Here is an 18,269-nt window from a genome sequence, read left to right as displayed (position 1 = left end):
CCCAGTTCCCTGGCAGCAGCAGGGTCTGAGGCTTGGCTGCCTGCCTGACCCTGTCGTGCCTGTCTTCAAGAATAAATAAATGATCATGCAGTTACACAGCTCTGCTCCTTAAAGGACATTCTGCTATTGCATTTTCATTTACATTTCTCAGCTACTACCTCCTTTTTACAAATCCCAACCTGGCTTGATCTGGTAGGGGATGGAGCAGGCACCAGCTGGCATCATCTCTTGAGAGGAGGAGGCAGCCCTTGTCGGTGGATGCAGTGATGCCTGGTAGTGCTCTGTGGTCTCACATTCCACCTCCTCCCCAAGCCCTTGCCACTGGCTCTGGCTCAGATGGAGCCTGAAGATAAAGGCTCAGCCCCCTGGAAAGTGACGAGTTCTCCAATATGCATCCCGCTACCCCAGCCTCTGATGCAGGCCCTCCCCCAGAGCCTACATCTGGTCACAACTCTCCCGGGTTCACAAAGGACATCATCCTGGGGATGTGACAAAATCCAAAATAGAGTCAAATCTTAAAAATGACCTCCCCCGTACTAGCCCTTAGAAATGGGAACAGGTGTCCAGAATTCAGCTTCAGCCATGAAAGCCAAGCCGATGCAAGATCAGGAATTAGAGGAAGCTTGCTTTCTCATCTTTCCTTCTTGCTTTTTCTTGAGCCATCCCTCCCTCGGACAACATGCAGAAGCCCAGCTGAGCCTGCCAGTCTCCCGGGCACACCTCTTCTCTTCCACTACCCACCCCACAAAATTTACCAGGCTTCTTGACTCTTGTTCCCCACAGTAAGATTCCAAATTGAGAAGCACTGGTAAAGCCCTTCACACAGAGTGTCAATACCTGATAACCGCAAAACACCTGCCAAGAGAAATAAACCAAAGGGATGGAGGCAGGATGAGAACTGGGGTGGTCTCATACCTCCCACCAAATTATACACCTTCTTGTAAAGCAGCAATATAGCGCATTGTGTAGTAATCAAGAAAGGCTGGGAATTCATTCTCTTCTCCTGCTGTCCTGTCCTTTGTATGAGTCAAACCAAGGGAAGGTGCCAGGGCCTGAAGCATCTGATACTGCCATTATACAGAACCTTGGGGCAAACCCTGATCTGGGGTCACCTGAACTGAAATGATGATGCTGGTGTTGGCAGCATACCCTCGCTTCCCCAGCTCCTGGAGATGGAGGCCAAAAAGTGCAGGATGAGGCACAGGGGAGGAAGGAGCATATGTTTTGCACCCAGCCTACCTCCCAGCCCCCATTCCCCTTTCCTGCCAACCCCACAAGCTGCCAACCCCACAACCCCACAAGCACCACAAGGGCAGACACCGAGTAGGAGACGCACACCACATATACAAACCATTCATTTTATTTCCTGTATTGGGTTTATACAAACTTGCAAGATACAAATGCAGAACTCACTGGGATTCTTCAGTACCTAAATCTAAAAAGAATGCTGCTGAAAGGGGGAAGCAAACTCTCACCTGTTTCAGTCAGGCCATCCCCTCCTCCTGGGGAGGGGGCTCATTGGCTAGAAAGATGCTAAGGGGATGCTACAGCTGTTTGTCCCCTGACAGAGATTCCATCTATCTAACCTTCACCCTTCTTCTAAGGCCACTTTTATACTAAATAAAGACACTGAGATAATAAATTTCCTTGTACAGTTTATTGTCTAATACTAGCAAATCAAATTGGCCCCAATATGTGCATAAATAGATATGTGTGTGTGTGTGTGTGTGTGTGTATATATATATATATATATATAATGTGTGTGTATATAATATTTTTTCTTAGTTTTAAGAGCTGCCAGGTAGAGGGTGCCTAAAGGGGAAAGCTTGCCATAGCCAGCGCTGCCCAAGAACATGCCTCTCCCCAAGGCCGGAGAGCAAGTGTGCCACTTGTGCCCTTAGAAAATCTTCAAAGTGACAGTAGCAGTATTTGACTGCAGCCTCTTGGTTATTGATCATGGAGGTAATGTGCTCATTGAGAAGGCCCTGGATGAATAACCAGAGCTTCCCCAGGTGGGTCACTTAGCTCTGGACCCCCATCTGGGCTCTGTTCATTCAGAGCAGGATGTTCTAGGCTGGCGACAGGGTGTCAGTAAATGCCCCAGGTGGGAGGCCAGGCTTCAAACGCTGGCCAGGAGCTCTGCTCTAGATTCCCAAGCCCTTGATTTCAGACCTAGACAAAGACTTCCATCCTGCCCAAATCCTTGCAAGGCCAGAGACCCTTTGCCCACTTTGATGGTTGACAAAGGCTAAGCAGTTTGGAAGGCTGAGCTGGCTTAGTTCGGTGCCCCAGTGGCAGCCTGCTGGGGTAAAGTCCTGGGGGTTTCTTGGGTGAGGTTGAGATGCCACCTTGTCTGTAGGACCCTCCTCGGCCCAGAGGCTGATTTCACAGTCTGGATACCAGACTGAGGTACCATGCCTTTGGTACAGCCCCCAGAGAGAAAGGTTGCAGAGGGGGGATGTCATAAATGTGACCCAGGCCAGAGAGGGATCAAGTGAAAAGGAGTGTGACAAGCCCAAGGAACTTGTATGTGTCTGTGCTAAAGGGCCAGGGATGGCCCAGAGGATCCCAAGCCGCCTCCTCTGGGCTTCGCACCATCTCATAGACTGACATCCTTAGTGCTGTTTGGCATAGGCTGCCGTTATGCTGTCTGCTCTTTCCAGCAGGCTGATGAAGAGGGGTAGTCTAGCAGCCCATCTGGGGTGCATGCCTGCATGGGTCTCCTTTGTGCATACAACTGCAAACAGTTCCTTACAGAGGATTCATGCCTGACAACTGCAGAGGGTCATCAGGAGCAGACAGTGTAATAAAATCCTTAGGCCAGGACTTCCGAGGGAATGCCCTGCCCCTGGCAAGATGCTTTCTGGGTGAGCTCTGGGGACCAGCCCTTTCGTGACTGGGGAATAGGATGGAAGGAAGCCACTGTGGCAGAGGGAAGGGCACAGGGTTGGGACCTAAAGGCAGTTACCCCATCTCCTCACCTCATTTGCCAATTCCATTCAGGCATTGCACAATTTGAAAATAGATTTGCTTTTTTTAAACAAAAGCATAAAATAGATGTCTTAAAATAAGTCTTTCCTCTCCCCTTCTTTGGATCAAAAAGGCAAGGGGTATGGCCTTGATATGCTAGGAATGATGTGGAAAATAAGGGAGAGAAAAACAGGCCTGGGCAGGAACTGTAGGAAAAGATCAGACATCCAAACAAATATATTACATATATAGATCTATAATATGTATAATCTCCATAAAACATATATTAAGGCATGTAAAGCAACATAAAGAGCCAGCTTTATGAAATAAGAGGTGAGAGAGAGGTGGCAGAGGCGCAGACATTATTTCTTGGTATTTTACATGTATTTCTAAAAAATATTACTTAAAAAAAAAAAAAAAGAGACGGACAAAGTGGCAGGCATGGAAGGCCCTGAAAAATCTGTTTCCTGTGGAGGGAGAAAGGCTTGGGAGAAAGAGAGAGAGGAGATGACCTGGGAGCCAATCCCACCTGCCAGTCTGCAGGGGAGAAAGGGCAGGTTTGGGGTGCTTGAACTGTGAAGATGGGAAATACAGCCAAGGGTCACGTTTAAAAAACCTGCTAGAAGTGAAGATCGGTGGAATCCTCCCAGGCTGTAATCCCTCAGAAACATGAGAATATCCTAAGCACCTAGAACAGTGCCTGGTACATAAAAGGTGCTCGATAAATATTTGTTGACTAAACTGTCATCTTTACTTGCATATGAACCAGTAACTGTCCCAGCCATGAAGGAGTGGAGAGGAATTAGTAGGTGTTCTTGGGACCGCTGGAAGTCAGGCTGAAGCCTCTGAGCGGCAACTCTAGCAGAGAGAAGGCCGAGGGGCCACGGTGTCTTCAGCTTCAGCTTCCCTCCTTCCTCCTCTCTGGCTACATTCGTCTCCAGGTGGGTGGAGCTGAGGAGGAATGCGTTTGCTTTTCTCTGTCTCCCCCACTGCCCTCCCAGGGCAGGTGGATCATGAGAGCGCCTAGCCTCAGCCAGTCCTCGTCTGGGATGCCTGGGATAGGGGGATAGGCCTCCCAGATTAAGGCCTCATCCCCCCTCCTCAAGGCGTACTCTCAGCTGGCCCACTGCACATTCCAGGGGGAACAGGGCAAGAAATATCATGGAACTGGGTAGGTAAGGCCCCAAGGCTGACCACATCCTACATAAGACAAGTCCTTCTCTCTGCCCCTTACCCCAGGATGGGGAGGCAGACACCAGGCGCAGACCTACTAACAGCCATCTCCCAGGCAGTCGCTACTCAACCCCCTTCACCCAGATCCCCACACCAAGCATCTCCACTGAGGCTGCATGTGCTCCACTGGTGGGTCCTCCTAGGGATGAGGTGGGAGGAGCAGAGGAGACAGTCTGGCACTGCACTGGGCACTAACCTAAGGCTCCACTGGGGTAAACCAATCTGATATCCCCTTTCCATCTCCCTCCTTCCTGCTTGACTTGCCAATGTGTCCTGCTGCTTCCCCCTCCTTCCACTCTGAGGATCTCTCTCTCTCTCTCTTTCTCTCTCTCTCTCTCTGCTACCCTTCCCAACCTGCCCTCAGACACTGCACAGACCTGCTGTTCTCTAGCCACAGCCAGCACTGTTCCCTCTGGGAGCCAATGGCCTCTCCCCATCTCTCATCACCTTGTCTTTGGCTCAAGCAGGGTGGTCAGTCTCCACTGGACCCCAGCGAGCACCCATGAGCAAAGCACTGGGTTTGTGTCAAAGCCCTGGGTCCAGCTGAGGCAGCAGGGTGGGGCTGACGAGGATAGGGATGATGACAAGTGCTGTCCTTGGTGTCAGGCTGGCTCCAGAGGCAGTGTCCATCTCCTCTTCACCTCTAGTCCTCACATAAGATAGCCACAGGTGTGTTCTCCACCACGGCATGTCCCCCATCAGGGAATGTTCCACTGGAGTCACCACAACCCCAGCCAGGGCAAGGCTGAGGCTCCCTGTGACTTGGACATTAATGAGGATGGTGCTCCCCACTGTCATCTCAGGCCCTGGCCCAGGGCCACGGTGCGAGTAGTGATGGCTCCAGGGCTAGGCATGGTGGGTGTGTGGACACTGAGGTATCCACGGTCCTCTCGGCAGCAGCCCGTGGCCCCAGCCTGGCTCCCTGCGGCATTCCCATGGGAGTGCAGGGGCAGGGGGCCAGGGTGGGGAGCCAGGACCTCAGGTGGGCAGAGGACAGCTTCAGAATGTGGCTCTGTGGAGCTTCACAGCATTGGCCTCAGCCAGGGCTTGCACTGGAGAAAAAAGAAATGGAGTGAGAAGAGTGCTGCACAGAGGAGCAAGGACTCCAGCCAACCTTCCCAGGAAAAAGAAGGCTCAGCCTGCAAAAACCTGGCAGAAACCCACTCCGGTCCCTCAGTCCTGAGAGGGGAGCAAAGGAAAGGAAGTCAGTGTTCTTTTCTACTTGACTGAGAGTGAGCGGCTGTGGGCTAGGGGCAAGGGAAGGGTTCACAGCCTTTGGCCGTAGTTGTCAATGTTATTTTAATTTACAGTAAGATCTGGGAGTGGAGAAACAGCTTCTGAGGGCTTCTGAAGGTTCTGCATCTGTGTATCTCAACAGATGGAAAGCTTGTCAGCAGACAGGAGGCACAGGGGTGGGGTGTCAGGGAAGAGCCTTCCCTGAGAGCAGACAGGTGAGGTCTCGGCTCCATTCCCTGCCTGCTTCTGGAGAAGCAAAGGCCATTGGCATCACAACATCCAAGAAGCGGCCCTGCCAGCTGGCTCCAGCCCAGCACTGCGTGGGGAAGCTGGATGGATGGATGGATGGATGAATGGATGGATAGTGGGGAGGAGCAGCACAGGGCACTGGGGTAGGGGAGAAGCAATACCAAAATGAGAGGGCATAGATGGCTCAATGGGGGTGAAGGAAGGGGCCCCACTCCCGAGGTGGATGAAATACAGTAGAAAAGTGCTTACGTCAGAGCTCAGACCCGCATGGTATGGCTGCTGTCGGCGCCCCGTGGGGATTCAGACGACAGGGGGTTTGCTGGAGGAGCCGGGGAAGCAGGGGAGGTGGGAGGGCTTGGGGTGGCACATTGCACTGGAAACAGAAATGAACAGGGAGGTGAATGGGGGTGGGTGGGGGAGGAGGGTGGGCACCCAGAGCAAGCGAGGCCCTCCCCAGGCAGGGAGTGAGGCAGGGAGGCAAGCGAAGAGAGAGCACTGAGCTTGGAGCTTGCTCAAGCTAGGCCAAGCTGTCCTCATTCCCAGGGCGTCGTGGAGGAGAGTGTGAGGCCCCAGAGGAGACCTGGCCAAATCTAGGCTCTGCTGAGAACCAGTGTGACTGTGGGTAAGGCCAGGCCCTCTCTGGGCCAAGGGCTCCCCTCCCATCCACACAATGGGGAGATTCACACACCTCTCCACTACTGTGCAGACAGAACCAGGGAGTGGTACTTTATATACGGCAGTGTCACTAATGATAATGATTAATAGTGCAGTAAAATCACACTAATCCAAACCATCTGGCCCCATTTAATGAACAGAAGTGAAGTGACCACCATGTTAATCAATGCCATAAAAACAGAGATTTCTGATAAACTTAAAGCGAGTTTTGTCAACTTGGCACAGTCAAGGGCTCGGAAACATGTTCCCTGCTAACACTTGAGACCCCCTTTTCATCAGTCCAGTAAAGGCAAACTTCGGTCCACCCCTGAGCAAATCGAGACAAGCCTGAAATGATGTTTGAATTAATGAGATTTTACTCTATTATCATTATTATTCCATGTTAAGAATAGCAAAGTGGAAGGACAATGAGAAGGGGAGACTTATTACTGGGGACAAGCTCTATGCAGTCTCCAGACCCTTACGCATCCTCACTGCAGCCGCGAGGCAGGAGGATGGCAGAGACAACACCCTCACTCAGGCTCAGAAAGGAACCAGACCTCAGCCAGTGTCACACTGCATTTCCACCGAGAGAGGGGACCCAAAATTGAACTTCCCAGTCCCTCGTCCCCCACCCTACCCTGGACTTCATCACCTTCCCTGCCGTCTGTGCAAGAGAAAGAGCCAAGGTGGCTACTGTCATTACATATCTAATACACCTACATGTGCATAGAACACATGTAGTTCTCGCACGGATGTGAAGTTTTCTGCCTATACACAATACAAAGTTTGTGCATGGGATCTGGCAAGTCCATATCATTACACTCATCGCACACAGCTCACATAAGTGTATTTGTGTACTTCCAAGCCTGTGCCCTTCCACATGACCCAACACTTGTAACTTCATGTGCAAATACACTCACAAACACTTTCAAACACACATTCGTGTGCATAGCCACATCACTGACCCAACGCTTAGTCATCTAGCAGTCTCAACTTCTAAAACAGCCAAGAAACCAAAAACGAAGCAAAAGATATCTCCAGGAAGCCAACATAGAGGTTACAGCCCAAAGGACATGCAGCGAGGCTCTCAGAATTTACTCATATGGACCCCCTGGAGTCCAGTTACTCTTATTTATACGCAATTCTAAAAGGTGTTGACTCGCTGGGTTTCCAGCCCAGGGGAGATTAGAAACAGGAAAATTCAAAGAGACAGAGGAATTGGGAGGCCCACTGACATCTGTAAGAAAGCACGACTGAGGAGAAAAAATATTTTGTAAAAAGCAGACATAACAGCTTTAAAAGAGTAACAGTTTGGGAACATTTAGCATAGCTACAAACAGATCTATGTCCATGGTGGCCCTAAGGGCATTCCTTTAACAGAGATCGGCAAAATAAAGATATTTATAATGATAATACATGAGCAAGAAGAGGTCATATGTAAACAGAACTTTGTTAAGAAGGCAGAAAAATACTAAATATATATTAGAAATATATCCATCAAAATAGTTAAGATTTGCATATGCCGCAGATGTGAATCATACAGATGTGATATTATAATGTGTGCAATCACAAGTACCACATGCATGCAGAAATGATCAGTCACACATACTCACATTCATGACACTGTACTTTCTCCCAGCCTGTGCACACAGACAGAAGTTCACAGTATTGCAATATATACACTGTACACAACATATACACAAATATGCTTTATCATTTCCCATACTGCAGAAAAGCCAATCACACATAAATACATGCATTCATAAACACCACCTCCACCAATGTATTGTACACTCACATACATGTACATTTATGCTCCAACACCTTACCATATACCACCTGGATTCATAAATAACAGGTCTCCACACAACATCCTTAGACATTTTACACAGACATACACATTCCTACATTTGTACTCAAACTTTTCCTCCACTCTCACACTGCACACTTGAATACACACAAATAAATGCATGTATCTACAAACATGACCAGATCCAGACACTGGACAAGACATTCGCGCCACACGTACGAACTCAAAAAATGCCATGACTTCCACATATTACATACCTGAGTCTGACGCACCGGGTGGATTTGTAAGCATAACAGCATTCCTCACTGATTACTCTGTCCATGCCACACACCACACGCGGGCACTGAACTCTACTCGCTGCACACGCTGCACGCTGTGCTCGTGACCTGTGCCCAGCACTGCCACACACACAGTGTCCTGGGTGTGAACCTGTGCCCACACAGTGCATGCCCAGGACCAGCCTTGCTGTGCCTGGCAGAGCTGTAGCTCTGGGGAGCTGGGCCACAGGCCAGGGGCGGTGGGAACAGTGGGCTGAGTCTGAGGTCTGGCCCTGCCACAGCCATTTTTTAAATAGTTGGGGTTTTGGCAAAAGCAAGGTGACCGTTTGGTTTCAGCACACAGACCCTGACATGTAAGCCCATGTGTATCAAGACGGAAATTGGATAGGCCGGGTGGGTTTTGTTTTCATGGGACCTTTGGCTGAGGAACTATAGTAGAGAGCGCCAGGGGCTGGGGCTGGGGCTGAGCAAGGTTTTTAAACCAGCCTTGTCTCTCTAACCCCTTGAAACAGGAAGTTGCCTTTTGCCCAGAGCATGTGGAATCTGATCTTTGGAAGGTTCAAGTTCATTTTGCAGCTAAACTATAGGGAGGTTCAACAGAGGCCTGCTTCCTTGTGGCCAAACTGGTTTTGCTGCCTTTTGGCTGCAGGATGGGGCTCTCTGAAGCTATCCCTTCTCTTCCCCTCAACTCCAGCCTAAAGACAGCCTCTCCCTGAAATACCTCCAAGGCTCTCCCTGGACACCCATTCTAAAGTCCATTACACCCTAACTGGCAGAAGGTTCTTCATTAAGGCTTACTTAAATCCTCTTTTCTGTAGCTAAAATCTGGTTTCTGAAAATATCCATATTTAAAATAATTAGCAAAACGACAAATGGTTTCTATTTCTACTTCATCTATTGCTATTTCAACTACTACTACCAGCAACACAGCGCTACTGCTACTGTCACCACTACTACGGCATGCGAGCATGTATTGAGCACTTACTGAATGCCAGGCACTGTGCTAGGTGTTTGGCACACATTGTTTCCAATCCTCATATCACCAGCACTGGAGGCAGGAATTTTGATTTGAATTTCACAGATGAGGAAATGGAGCCTCAGAGCACCAGAATTTGAACCTCCTCAATCACCAACATGAAACACCATCCCTTCCACTATGTTCTGAGCCACGGTTCTAACCTGCTCATGGCCTGGTTCTTGCCTGGGCTACTGGAATGGTGGCCTGCACACCTGCTCTCGCTTCTCTGCCAGTGTCATCTCCAACCATGGCTCCCCCTTCTGAGTCATTCCTCTTAACTGTGGCCTTCAAAGCTCTCACTCTCACTCTACCTCTCTATCCTAAGCACCTTTATCTTGATGAAGGGAACAGTCTCCCAGGCTCCTTGACACACCCACTGTCTCTCGTCTCCCTTTAACCCTCCCATTCATACAGAATCTCTTTCATTCTTAAAAGCTCAACTACATTTTCATCTATTCTGGGATGATATCTCAGGCTGAGTAAAAGCTGACCCTGTCGATCTCAACCCTATCAGCATCTAGTCAGGACCTGGTAGCCTTTGTATCAGCGTGAAGTCAGTTCCTCATAGTTATCTTTTCTTAGCAGAAAAGTGAGTTGGATCAGTAGCCAAGGTGGTAATTGCATCGCTCTCAACTCTTTGGTTGCCCTCACTATCTTTTCTCGGCTTCTTCCTATTTGCATGCAGCAAAAGCAGGAAATGAAAGGATACTCTGGAATACCTGGCCCTCTCCCTGCAACTGAGAAATATTTTTATCTTTCTCAGTCAAACTCAGCTGTCATCTTTTCTCTGTGCCTTTCCCTGACCTGCCCAAGCAGAATGGCTCCCCATGCTCTGCATGGCCTCTGGCCATTACTCCCTAAGGTGGCTGTAAGTATCATCCCGGCTCTGAGCTCCTGGATGCAGCAACTCTGGCCCCTTTGCACCTCCCTGAGCCTAGCACAGTACCTGGTGCTCAACAGATGCTCGTCTCAACCTCGAGGAGCATCTCCTCAGCCTTGTATCTCTTTGCTACTGCCCCCCTTGTAGCAGTGCCGCGCTTCCTCCCTTAAACCTGGTCAGCTGGTTTCCCTGGCAGGGTGGAGCAAGGCCCAGCCCCTCTCACCAGACAGCATGCGGCCCCTGCGGGAGGCCTCGGTCGCCAGGGCGCAGGAGATTTCAATCCGCTTCTCCTGCTCCTGCAGCTGGCTCTCTGAGTCCTGGGGCACGTCCACAGAGTCCCCCTCGCCGATGGGCACCACGTTCTGCATACTGAAGAGGCACAGACACACAGAAATGGAGGGAGGGACAGGATGGTCCAAGTGGCTTGAGGGGGCCTGCGGACTGAGGTTGGCAGGGAGGGCCAGGGCCCCGTGAATGTGCAGTCTCTGGTTCCCAGCAAGGCTGTCCCTAGGAGTGAGTGGGACCCTGGCAAAACACAGGTTGGGACCCCTACCCTCAATGTTCTCAAATGAATTAAAAGGTTCAAGTGAGCATTTAGGGCAGCCTTGAAGGGGAAAAGAAGTCACCAGAGGGCGAGCCTTGAGTTTTGTCTCGATGGTGTGGTGTGCACGAGCCTGGCAGGTCTTAGTAGCACCTGACAGCAGCATCCTTGCCTCTGCCGGTAGCTGGGCCCTGTCTGCTGCCTGGAGTCACCACCTCGATGTGCTCTCCCCTGGGGAGCCTCTGTGCCCCCAACAACTTCTAGTGGCCCAGGTGTCCTAGGTGCCAGGGTGAGCAGAGGAAGTAGAGGCTCACCCAGGCTGGTTACCTGGATTTGGCAATGAGTGTCTTGATCCTCTCCACCTTCTTCTGCTTCTCCTTCAACTCCTCAGGGCTCAGGGGAGTGTCAGGCTCCAGGTCAATGTACCGTTCAGGGATGAGGACTTTGTCTGGAGTGGAGAGCTATGGAGGGGCTGGGGTCACCACCTCTGTCCCTTCCCAGAGTCTCCCACTACAGCCCTTCCTGGCTCCACTCACCTCCTTATTGATGTCCACGTCATAATGCTGGGGCTCTAGCTCCATTTTGCGAAGCCGGGCAATTTCCTCCCGGGGTGTCTCGTAGGCATGCCTGCCAGGCTCCTCTGCCCGCAGGGCTGCCTCCAGGTTGGAGATGTCTACCTCGTGGATGCTGCGGTGGCGGCGCACCTAGGGGACAGCAGCATCGTGATTGCACCATGGCTACCCATGCCTCCAGGCAGCTCTAGCTATGCCCTGTCCTCGCTTTCCCTTCCCAGCTCGCCTGATCTAGCTGCCACCCCACTGCTCCCACCACACCCCACTGCAGAACTATCTTCCTTCCTTTCTGCTGGCCCAAAGCCTGCCCACCTGCTAGGCCCCAGGGGCAACATCTCATCATCTCTTGTCAGTTCTTGCTGTTCCCCATCCTGCTCTACCCTGTATTCACATTCTGTGCTACATATTTTGGGCAGCTGAATTAGTGTGACTTGTATTGATTTCTTCTTTTTATTTTTTAAGAAACAGGGTCTTGCTGTCACTGTAGCTGGAGTACAGTCACAGAATCACAGCTCACTGCAGTCTCCAACTCCTGGCCTTGAGTCCTCCCATCCCAGCCTCCTCCCAAGTAGCTGGGACTATAGGTGCATCCACCATGCCCAGCTACTTGTTAAACATGTTTTTATAGAGATAGGGTCTTGCTTTGTTGTCAGGCTGGTCTCAGACTCCTGGTCTCAAACAATCTTCCCACCTTGGCCTCCCAAAGTGCTAGGATTACATGCATGAGGAGCCAACCACGCCCGGCTAACTTCCAGTGATTTCATATTATAGAAGTTCTAATCCATCAACTAGAATGTAAGCTATTGAGGACAGGACTTATGAGTCATGATTTTTCCATATTTCTAAAATTTAATGGAAAGAAAATTTAAGTGATGTCTTGGGCTACATCCAGCTCTGTACTTAATAGCTGTGTAGCCCAGGAATCCTTTAATTTCTCTTGACTTTGTTTCCCCATCTGCAAAATAGGGATAATAATTCCTAACCCAATGTTGTTAAAAGGATTAAATGAAATAACATGAAAGGGATTTGTGGATTATACTGTGCCACGCAATGGTTAGCTATTATGATTATCTTCATCGCAGCCAGCCCAGTGCTAGGCACAGAGGAGATGCTCCATAAATGGGCGTAAGTGACAGCTATTTCTGTGTGGTGAATTCTGTACCATTCTCTATTAAGTGAATTTTGTATAATTCATTTCAACAAACATAATTAAGGCATTCCTTTTTGTGAGTTATTTTCTTTAAACAAGAAAAAGTCAACACTTGAAGGACTCTTCTGCCAGTGGGGGAGAGGACTCTCCGGCTCTCCCAGGTGCCCAGCTTGGGTTCTTTCCCCTCTCCTTCCTCTCAAACCCCCAAGGCCCAAGCTGGCCATGCCCTGGGAGTGGGCAGTGTTAGCAGATGCCAGGCTCACGCCTGTGGGTAGCTGGGAAGGCATTACCACTTTGTAGGCTGGCCGGGGACTGGGGTCGGGGGCCGGGCTGGCCGGGAGCTGCAGGCTCCTCCGCTTCTCCTTCATGGAGCCACTCTGGTGCCGCCGCATCCGGTCAATCTGCTCCTCCACGCTCATCTTGACCTTCCCCTCGCCAGGAAACACAGCACTCTTGGGGCGTTCCTGCTGCCATGGGAAAACAGGGCTCTGACAACTGCCTTATCCCCCACCCAGCTTTTCCATCCTGAACCCTTAACATTTACCTTCTACAGGAAGTCTGCCTGTAGTGGCCTGAAGAGTGGTCCCCAAAAGATATGTGCAAGTCCCAACCCCAGGTATCTGAGAGTGTAACCTTATTTAGAAATATGAGATCACCCTGAATTAGAGTGGGCCCTAAATCCAACGGTGTGTCCTCATAAGAGACAGAAAATAAGATGACATACAGAGTAGAGGTGACATGAAGAGGGAGGCAGAGATCGGAGTGGTTCATTTACTCAGAAAGGAATGCCAAGGATTGCCAGCAATAACCAGAAGTTAAGAGAGAAACCTAGAACAGATTCTCCCTCAGGGCCTCCAGAAGGAGCCAACCCTGTCACCACCTGGATTTTAGACTTGTGGCCTCCACATCCATAAGAGCATACACTTCTACTGTTTTAAGCCACCCTGTGTGTGGTGATTTGCCACAGCAGTCCTAGGAAACTAACACAGATTTTGGTACTGGGAAGCGGGTGCTGCTATAACACATACCTAAAAATGTGGTAGAGACTTTGTAATTGGCTAACGGGTAGAGGTTGGGAAAATTTCAAGGTGTGTAATAGAGAAAGCCTAGTAGATTTCCTTGAAGAGATGACTGGCAGAAATATGAACTTTAAAGATGATCTGATGAGGGCTCAGAGGAAGTGAACAGCATAGAAAAGAAAGCTTCAATTGCCCTAGAGAATACAGTTATGCCTCAGTATCCCAGGGGACTGGTCCTAGGATCCTGATGGATACCAAAATTCATGAATGCTCAAATCCCTGCTATAAAATGGCAAAGATGTGCATATTACCTACACATATCCTCCAGTATACTTTAAATCACCTTTAGATTACTTATAATACCTAATACAATGTAAATGCTATGTAAACAGTTGTTATCCTGTATTGTTGGATTTTTTTTTCTTTTTTCTTTTTTTTTTTTTTTTTTCTGAGATGGGGTCTTGCTCTGTCACTCCAGCTGGAGTGCAGTGGTGCAATCATGGCTCACCACAGCCTTGAACTCCTAGGTTCAAGCAATCTTCCTGCATCAGCCTTCCAAGTAGCTGGGACTACAGACACATGCCACTGCACCTGGCAAATTTTTTAATTATTATTATTTGTAGAGATGAGGTCTTGCTTTGTTGCTCAAGCTGTTTTTGAACCCTTAGCTTCCAGTAATCCTCTTGTCCCAAAGTGCTGGGATTATAGGTGTGAGCCACCATGCCTGGCCTGTATTGCTTTTTATTATTTTATTTTTACTGTTGTTTTGTTTTTTAGTATTTTTCCCCTGAATATTTGTGATCTGTGGTGGCTGAATCCATGGATGTGGAACCCGGAGATATGGAGGGCCCATTGTATATATATCATGAATGGAATGCTGGTAGAAATATGAATGTTAAAGATGCTTCTGGTAAGGTCTCAGAAGGAAATGAGAAATGTGTTATTAGAAAGGGAAGAAAGGCCATCTTTATTATAAAGTGGCAGAAGTGTGGATATATTGTTTTCTACTGTTGAGTGAAAACAGAACTTGAAGGCTGTGATGAACTTAGATATTTAGCTGAGGAGATTTCCAAGCAAAGTGTTGAAGGTGTGGCCTGGTTTCTCTTTGTACTTACAGGAAAATGATAGAGAAGATAAATTGAGAAAAGAACCGTTAAGCCAAGAGAAATCAGCACTTTTTTATTTGGGAGGTTCTCAGCCTACCTAGTTCACAAAGGATGCTTAAGTTAAGAAACTCATTGTAGGAAAAGTGTGCCCTAGAGAGAGGGTCAAGGATGTAGCTGGACAACATTTTGCTAAAGAGATTAGGTATGTCTCATGAACCCAACTGACCATCCCAGAAGAAGCCAGAAATAGAGATGGAGTTATCTAGAATGGATACCCTTGAAATACAAAGGGGGTCTACAAAGTTTTTGAGACTGTTATACATACAGAAACACTGCTAGCTTGTACAGAAAGAACAGAGATAAGATGAAATGGAAAATGAAAATAACTATGGGACCTCTGGGATTCTACAGGCAGGAAATAGGCTAATACAGCTACTTAACTACAAACACATGCTAACCTTCAAGGAAAAGCAAGAATGACTCAGAGCAAAGCCGTGGATGCAGAGGCAGGGTCCAAAGAGGCAGGCCTAGAGGCAGGGGCTGTGGACCCAGCGGGCAGGGGAGTGAGCCACAGAGGATTATTCTCAGGCCTTGAAACCTAATGGAATTTTCCCTGCTGGATTTCAAGCTTGCTTGGAATGGTGACCCCTTTGTTCCTTCCAATTTCTCCTTGTTGGGACAGGAATGACTTACTTTTTAAAATTTTTATTTTTTTAATTTATTTTTTAAATAGAGATAGGGTCTCACTATGTTGCCCAGGCTGGTCTCAAACTTCTGGGCTCAAATTGTCCTCCTGCCTCAGCCTCCCAAAGTGCTGGGATTATAGGTGTAAGCCACCACCCCTGGCCAGGAATGACTTACTTATGCTTGTCCTCCACCATTGTATTTTGAAAGCAGATTAATTTATTCTTTCTTTCTTTTTCTTTTTTCTTTTCTTTTTTTTTTTTTTTTGTCTAGCTCTGTTGTCCAGGCTAAAGTGCAGTGGCATGACCACAGTTCACTGCAGCCTCCACCTCCAGGGCTCAGACAATCTTCCAGCCTAAGCCTCCTGGAGGAGGCTAGGACTATAGGTATGCACCACCACACCTGGCTAATTTTTTTTTTTTTTTTTTTTTTTTTTTTTTGAGATGGAGTCTCACTCTGTCACCCAGGCTGGAACACAGGGGTGTGATCTCAGCTGACTGCCACCTCTGCCTCCCAGGTTCAAGTGATTCTCCTGCCTCAGCCTCCTGAGTAGCTAAGATTACAGGGATGTGCCACCATGCCCAGCTAACTTTTGTGCTTTTGTAGAGACATGGTTTCACCATGATCCACCAGCCTCAGCCTCCCAAAGTGTTGGGATTACAGGCATGAGCCACCGCACCCAGCCCATCTGGCTAATTTTTAATTTTTTTTGTAGAGGTAGGGTCTCACTACGTTGTCCGGACTGGTCTCAAATTCCTGGGCTCAAGTGATCCTCCTGCTTTGACCTCCCAAAGTGCTGGGACTACAGGCGTGAACCACTGCACCTGGCCAATTAATTTGCTTTCTAGTTTAAAAATGGAGAGATTTTGCCCCAAAATGGATCATACCTAGAGTTTCATGCATACCAGATGGAGACGATTTAGATGATGAGATTTGGGACTTTTGAGCTGATGATATTTCAGTGACATTTTAGACTTAAGATACAGTCATGGGCTGAGACTTTTGGGAATGTTGGTGTTAGGTGAATGTACTTTGCAAGTGAAATGGGCATGAAATTTGGGTATCACAGGGTGGACTGAAGTTGTTGAATAGTACCCCCCAAAAGAGATGTCCAAGTCCTAGCCCCCAATACCTGTGACTGTAAACTTATCTGGAAATAGGTCTCTGCAGATGTAATTAAGAATCTCAAGATGAGATAATCCTGGATGAGGATGGGCCCTAAATTAAATGATGGGTATCCTTACATGGGGCAGGAAAGAAGACACACAGAAAATGAGGTGATGTGAAGATGGAGGCAGAGATTTGGCTGATGCATCTACAACCCAAGGAATGCCAAGAGTTACCAGGAACCACCATAAGCCAGGAGAAAGGCATGAAACAGATTGTGTCTCAGTGTCTCCAAAGGAACCAACCCTGCTGGCACCTTGATTTTGGAATTCTAGCCTCCACAACTGTGACAGAATAAGTTTCTATTGTTTTAAGCCTCCTGGTTTGTGGTAATTTGTTAACTCCTGGCAGCCCTAGGAAATTCACACTGCCTTGGATCAGCACATTTGACTCTGAACACTGACTTTTGCTGCTTTCCCTACTTTGTATTTCATCAACGCACATTATGATAATTTTGTAAAATATTCTTTTATATTTTTTATGCATATGTGATGGTTAATACTGAGCATCAACTTGACTGGATTGAAGGATACAAAGTATTGATCCTGGGTGTGTCTGTGAAGGTGTTGCCAAAACAGATTAGCATTTCAGTCAGTGGAATGGGGAAGGCAGATCCACCCTTAATCTGGTGGGCACAATCTAATCAGCTGCCAGTGAATATAAAGCAGGCAGAAAAACATGAAAAGGAGAGACTGGCCTAGCCTCCCAGCCTACAATTTTCTCCCGTGCTGGATGCTTCCTGCCCTCAAACATCGGACTCCAAGCTCTTCAGTTTTGGAACTCAGACTGGCTCTTCTTGCTCCTCAGCTTGTAGACAGCCTATTGTGGGACCTTGTCAGCATGTAAGTTAATACTTACTAAACTCCCCTTTATACATATATATTATATATCTTATTAGTTCTGTCCCTCTAGAGAACCCTGACTAATGCAGCATAGCTTCCTCATCCCCTGACACATCTCCCTGCAGGAGAGCTCCTCCTCCAGTGGGGCTCCTGCCCCTCCTCTCACGTGTTCCACCTTCCTCTCCAGCCCTGAGTTTCTTGAACAGCAGAGGGAGATGAGTAGGTACACACACAGGCCCCTGGGCTCGCAGCCCAGCTCAGGCCTGCATGAGCTCGCAGAGGTACCCACCTGGGAGGAGAGTCCATTGGTGAGCCCACTGGCATTCCTTCTTACCACTGCTGATGGGGTCACCTCATCATCAGTGGGCGATTTTGTCCGAGGGGGCACAACGCCAACTGCAGAAAGACAGAGTAGCCAGTGGGCCTCATGGAGAGCAGGAAGGCAAGAAGCCTCCTTCTCAGAGACAAGCTCAGCCCCACTCTCCACCGAGATTAAAAAGCCCAGGGTGTGGCACCGGGTTTTGGGTGTGAATGAGCACACAGGGCTCCTCCCTGAGCATCCTTGCCTTACTTCTAGGGGAAGATGGGACAGAAAGTACCTTTGTTGAGAGCTGCCTGCTTCTCTGCCTCTACCTCTTGCCTGGTGGGCACAAGGCTGATGTCTCTGTGGGTGTCCAGGGGCAATGTCTGGTGGGGGTCTTTCTTGCTTTGTTCATAGTTTGCCTTGGGCTGGGGAGAAAGGGTGAGAAGATGGTTGATGTTAGTATGGCTGTCAGGAACTTGGCCCCCAGTGATGTTTCTTTGTTTTTTAATGGTTGAAGTTCAAACCCTTGCAGATACAGGGAACAAGGAAATTC

The 18,269-nt window shown here is 48.7% G+C and overlaps 1 protein-coding gene across 9 annotated transcripts in view; it reads right to left on the bottom strand.

Moving 5' to 3' along the window:
• Positions 1-1,344: 1,344 nt before the first annotated feature.
• The window catches only part of PLEKHA6 (pleckstrin homology domain containing A6), a 153,245-nt gene continuing 136,320 nt past the window's right edge, over positions 1,345-18,269 (bottom strand). For 8 of the 9 annotated variants that reach the window (XM_031014036.3, XM_055368988.2, XM_055368977.2 and 5 more), the window contains 8 exons: positions 18,012-18,141; positions 17,702-17,808; positions 12,885-13,061; positions 11,409-11,576; positions 11,200-11,333; positions 10,555-10,700; positions 5,938-6,061; positions 1,345-5,255 (listed from right to left, as the gene is read on the bottom strand). In XM_031014036.3, coding sequence (XP_030869896.3) covers positions 5,946-6,061; positions 10,555-10,700; positions 11,200-11,333; positions 11,409-11,576; positions 12,885-13,061; positions 17,702-17,808; positions 18,012-18,141 — 978 coding nt within the window. In that variant the 3' untranslated portion in view covers positions 1,345-5,255; positions 5,938-5,945. The remainder of the gene's footprint in view (positions 5,256-5,937; positions 6,062-10,554; positions 10,701-11,199; positions 11,334-11,408; positions 11,577-12,884; positions 13,062-17,701; positions 17,809-18,011; positions 18,142-18,269) is intronic. The other variant, XM_055368998.2, reaches the window with a different exon arrangement.

Source organism: Gorilla gorilla, chromosome 1 (assembly GCF_029281585.2).
Source record: "Gorilla gorilla gorilla isolate KB3781 chromosome 1, NHGRI_mGorGor1-v2.1_pri, whole genome shotgun sequence".
Classification (NCBI taxonomy): Eukaryota; Metazoa; Chordata; class Mammalia; order Primates; family Hominidae; genus Gorilla; species Gorilla gorilla.
This window is presented reverse-complemented; position numbering and strand designations above follow the sequence as displayed.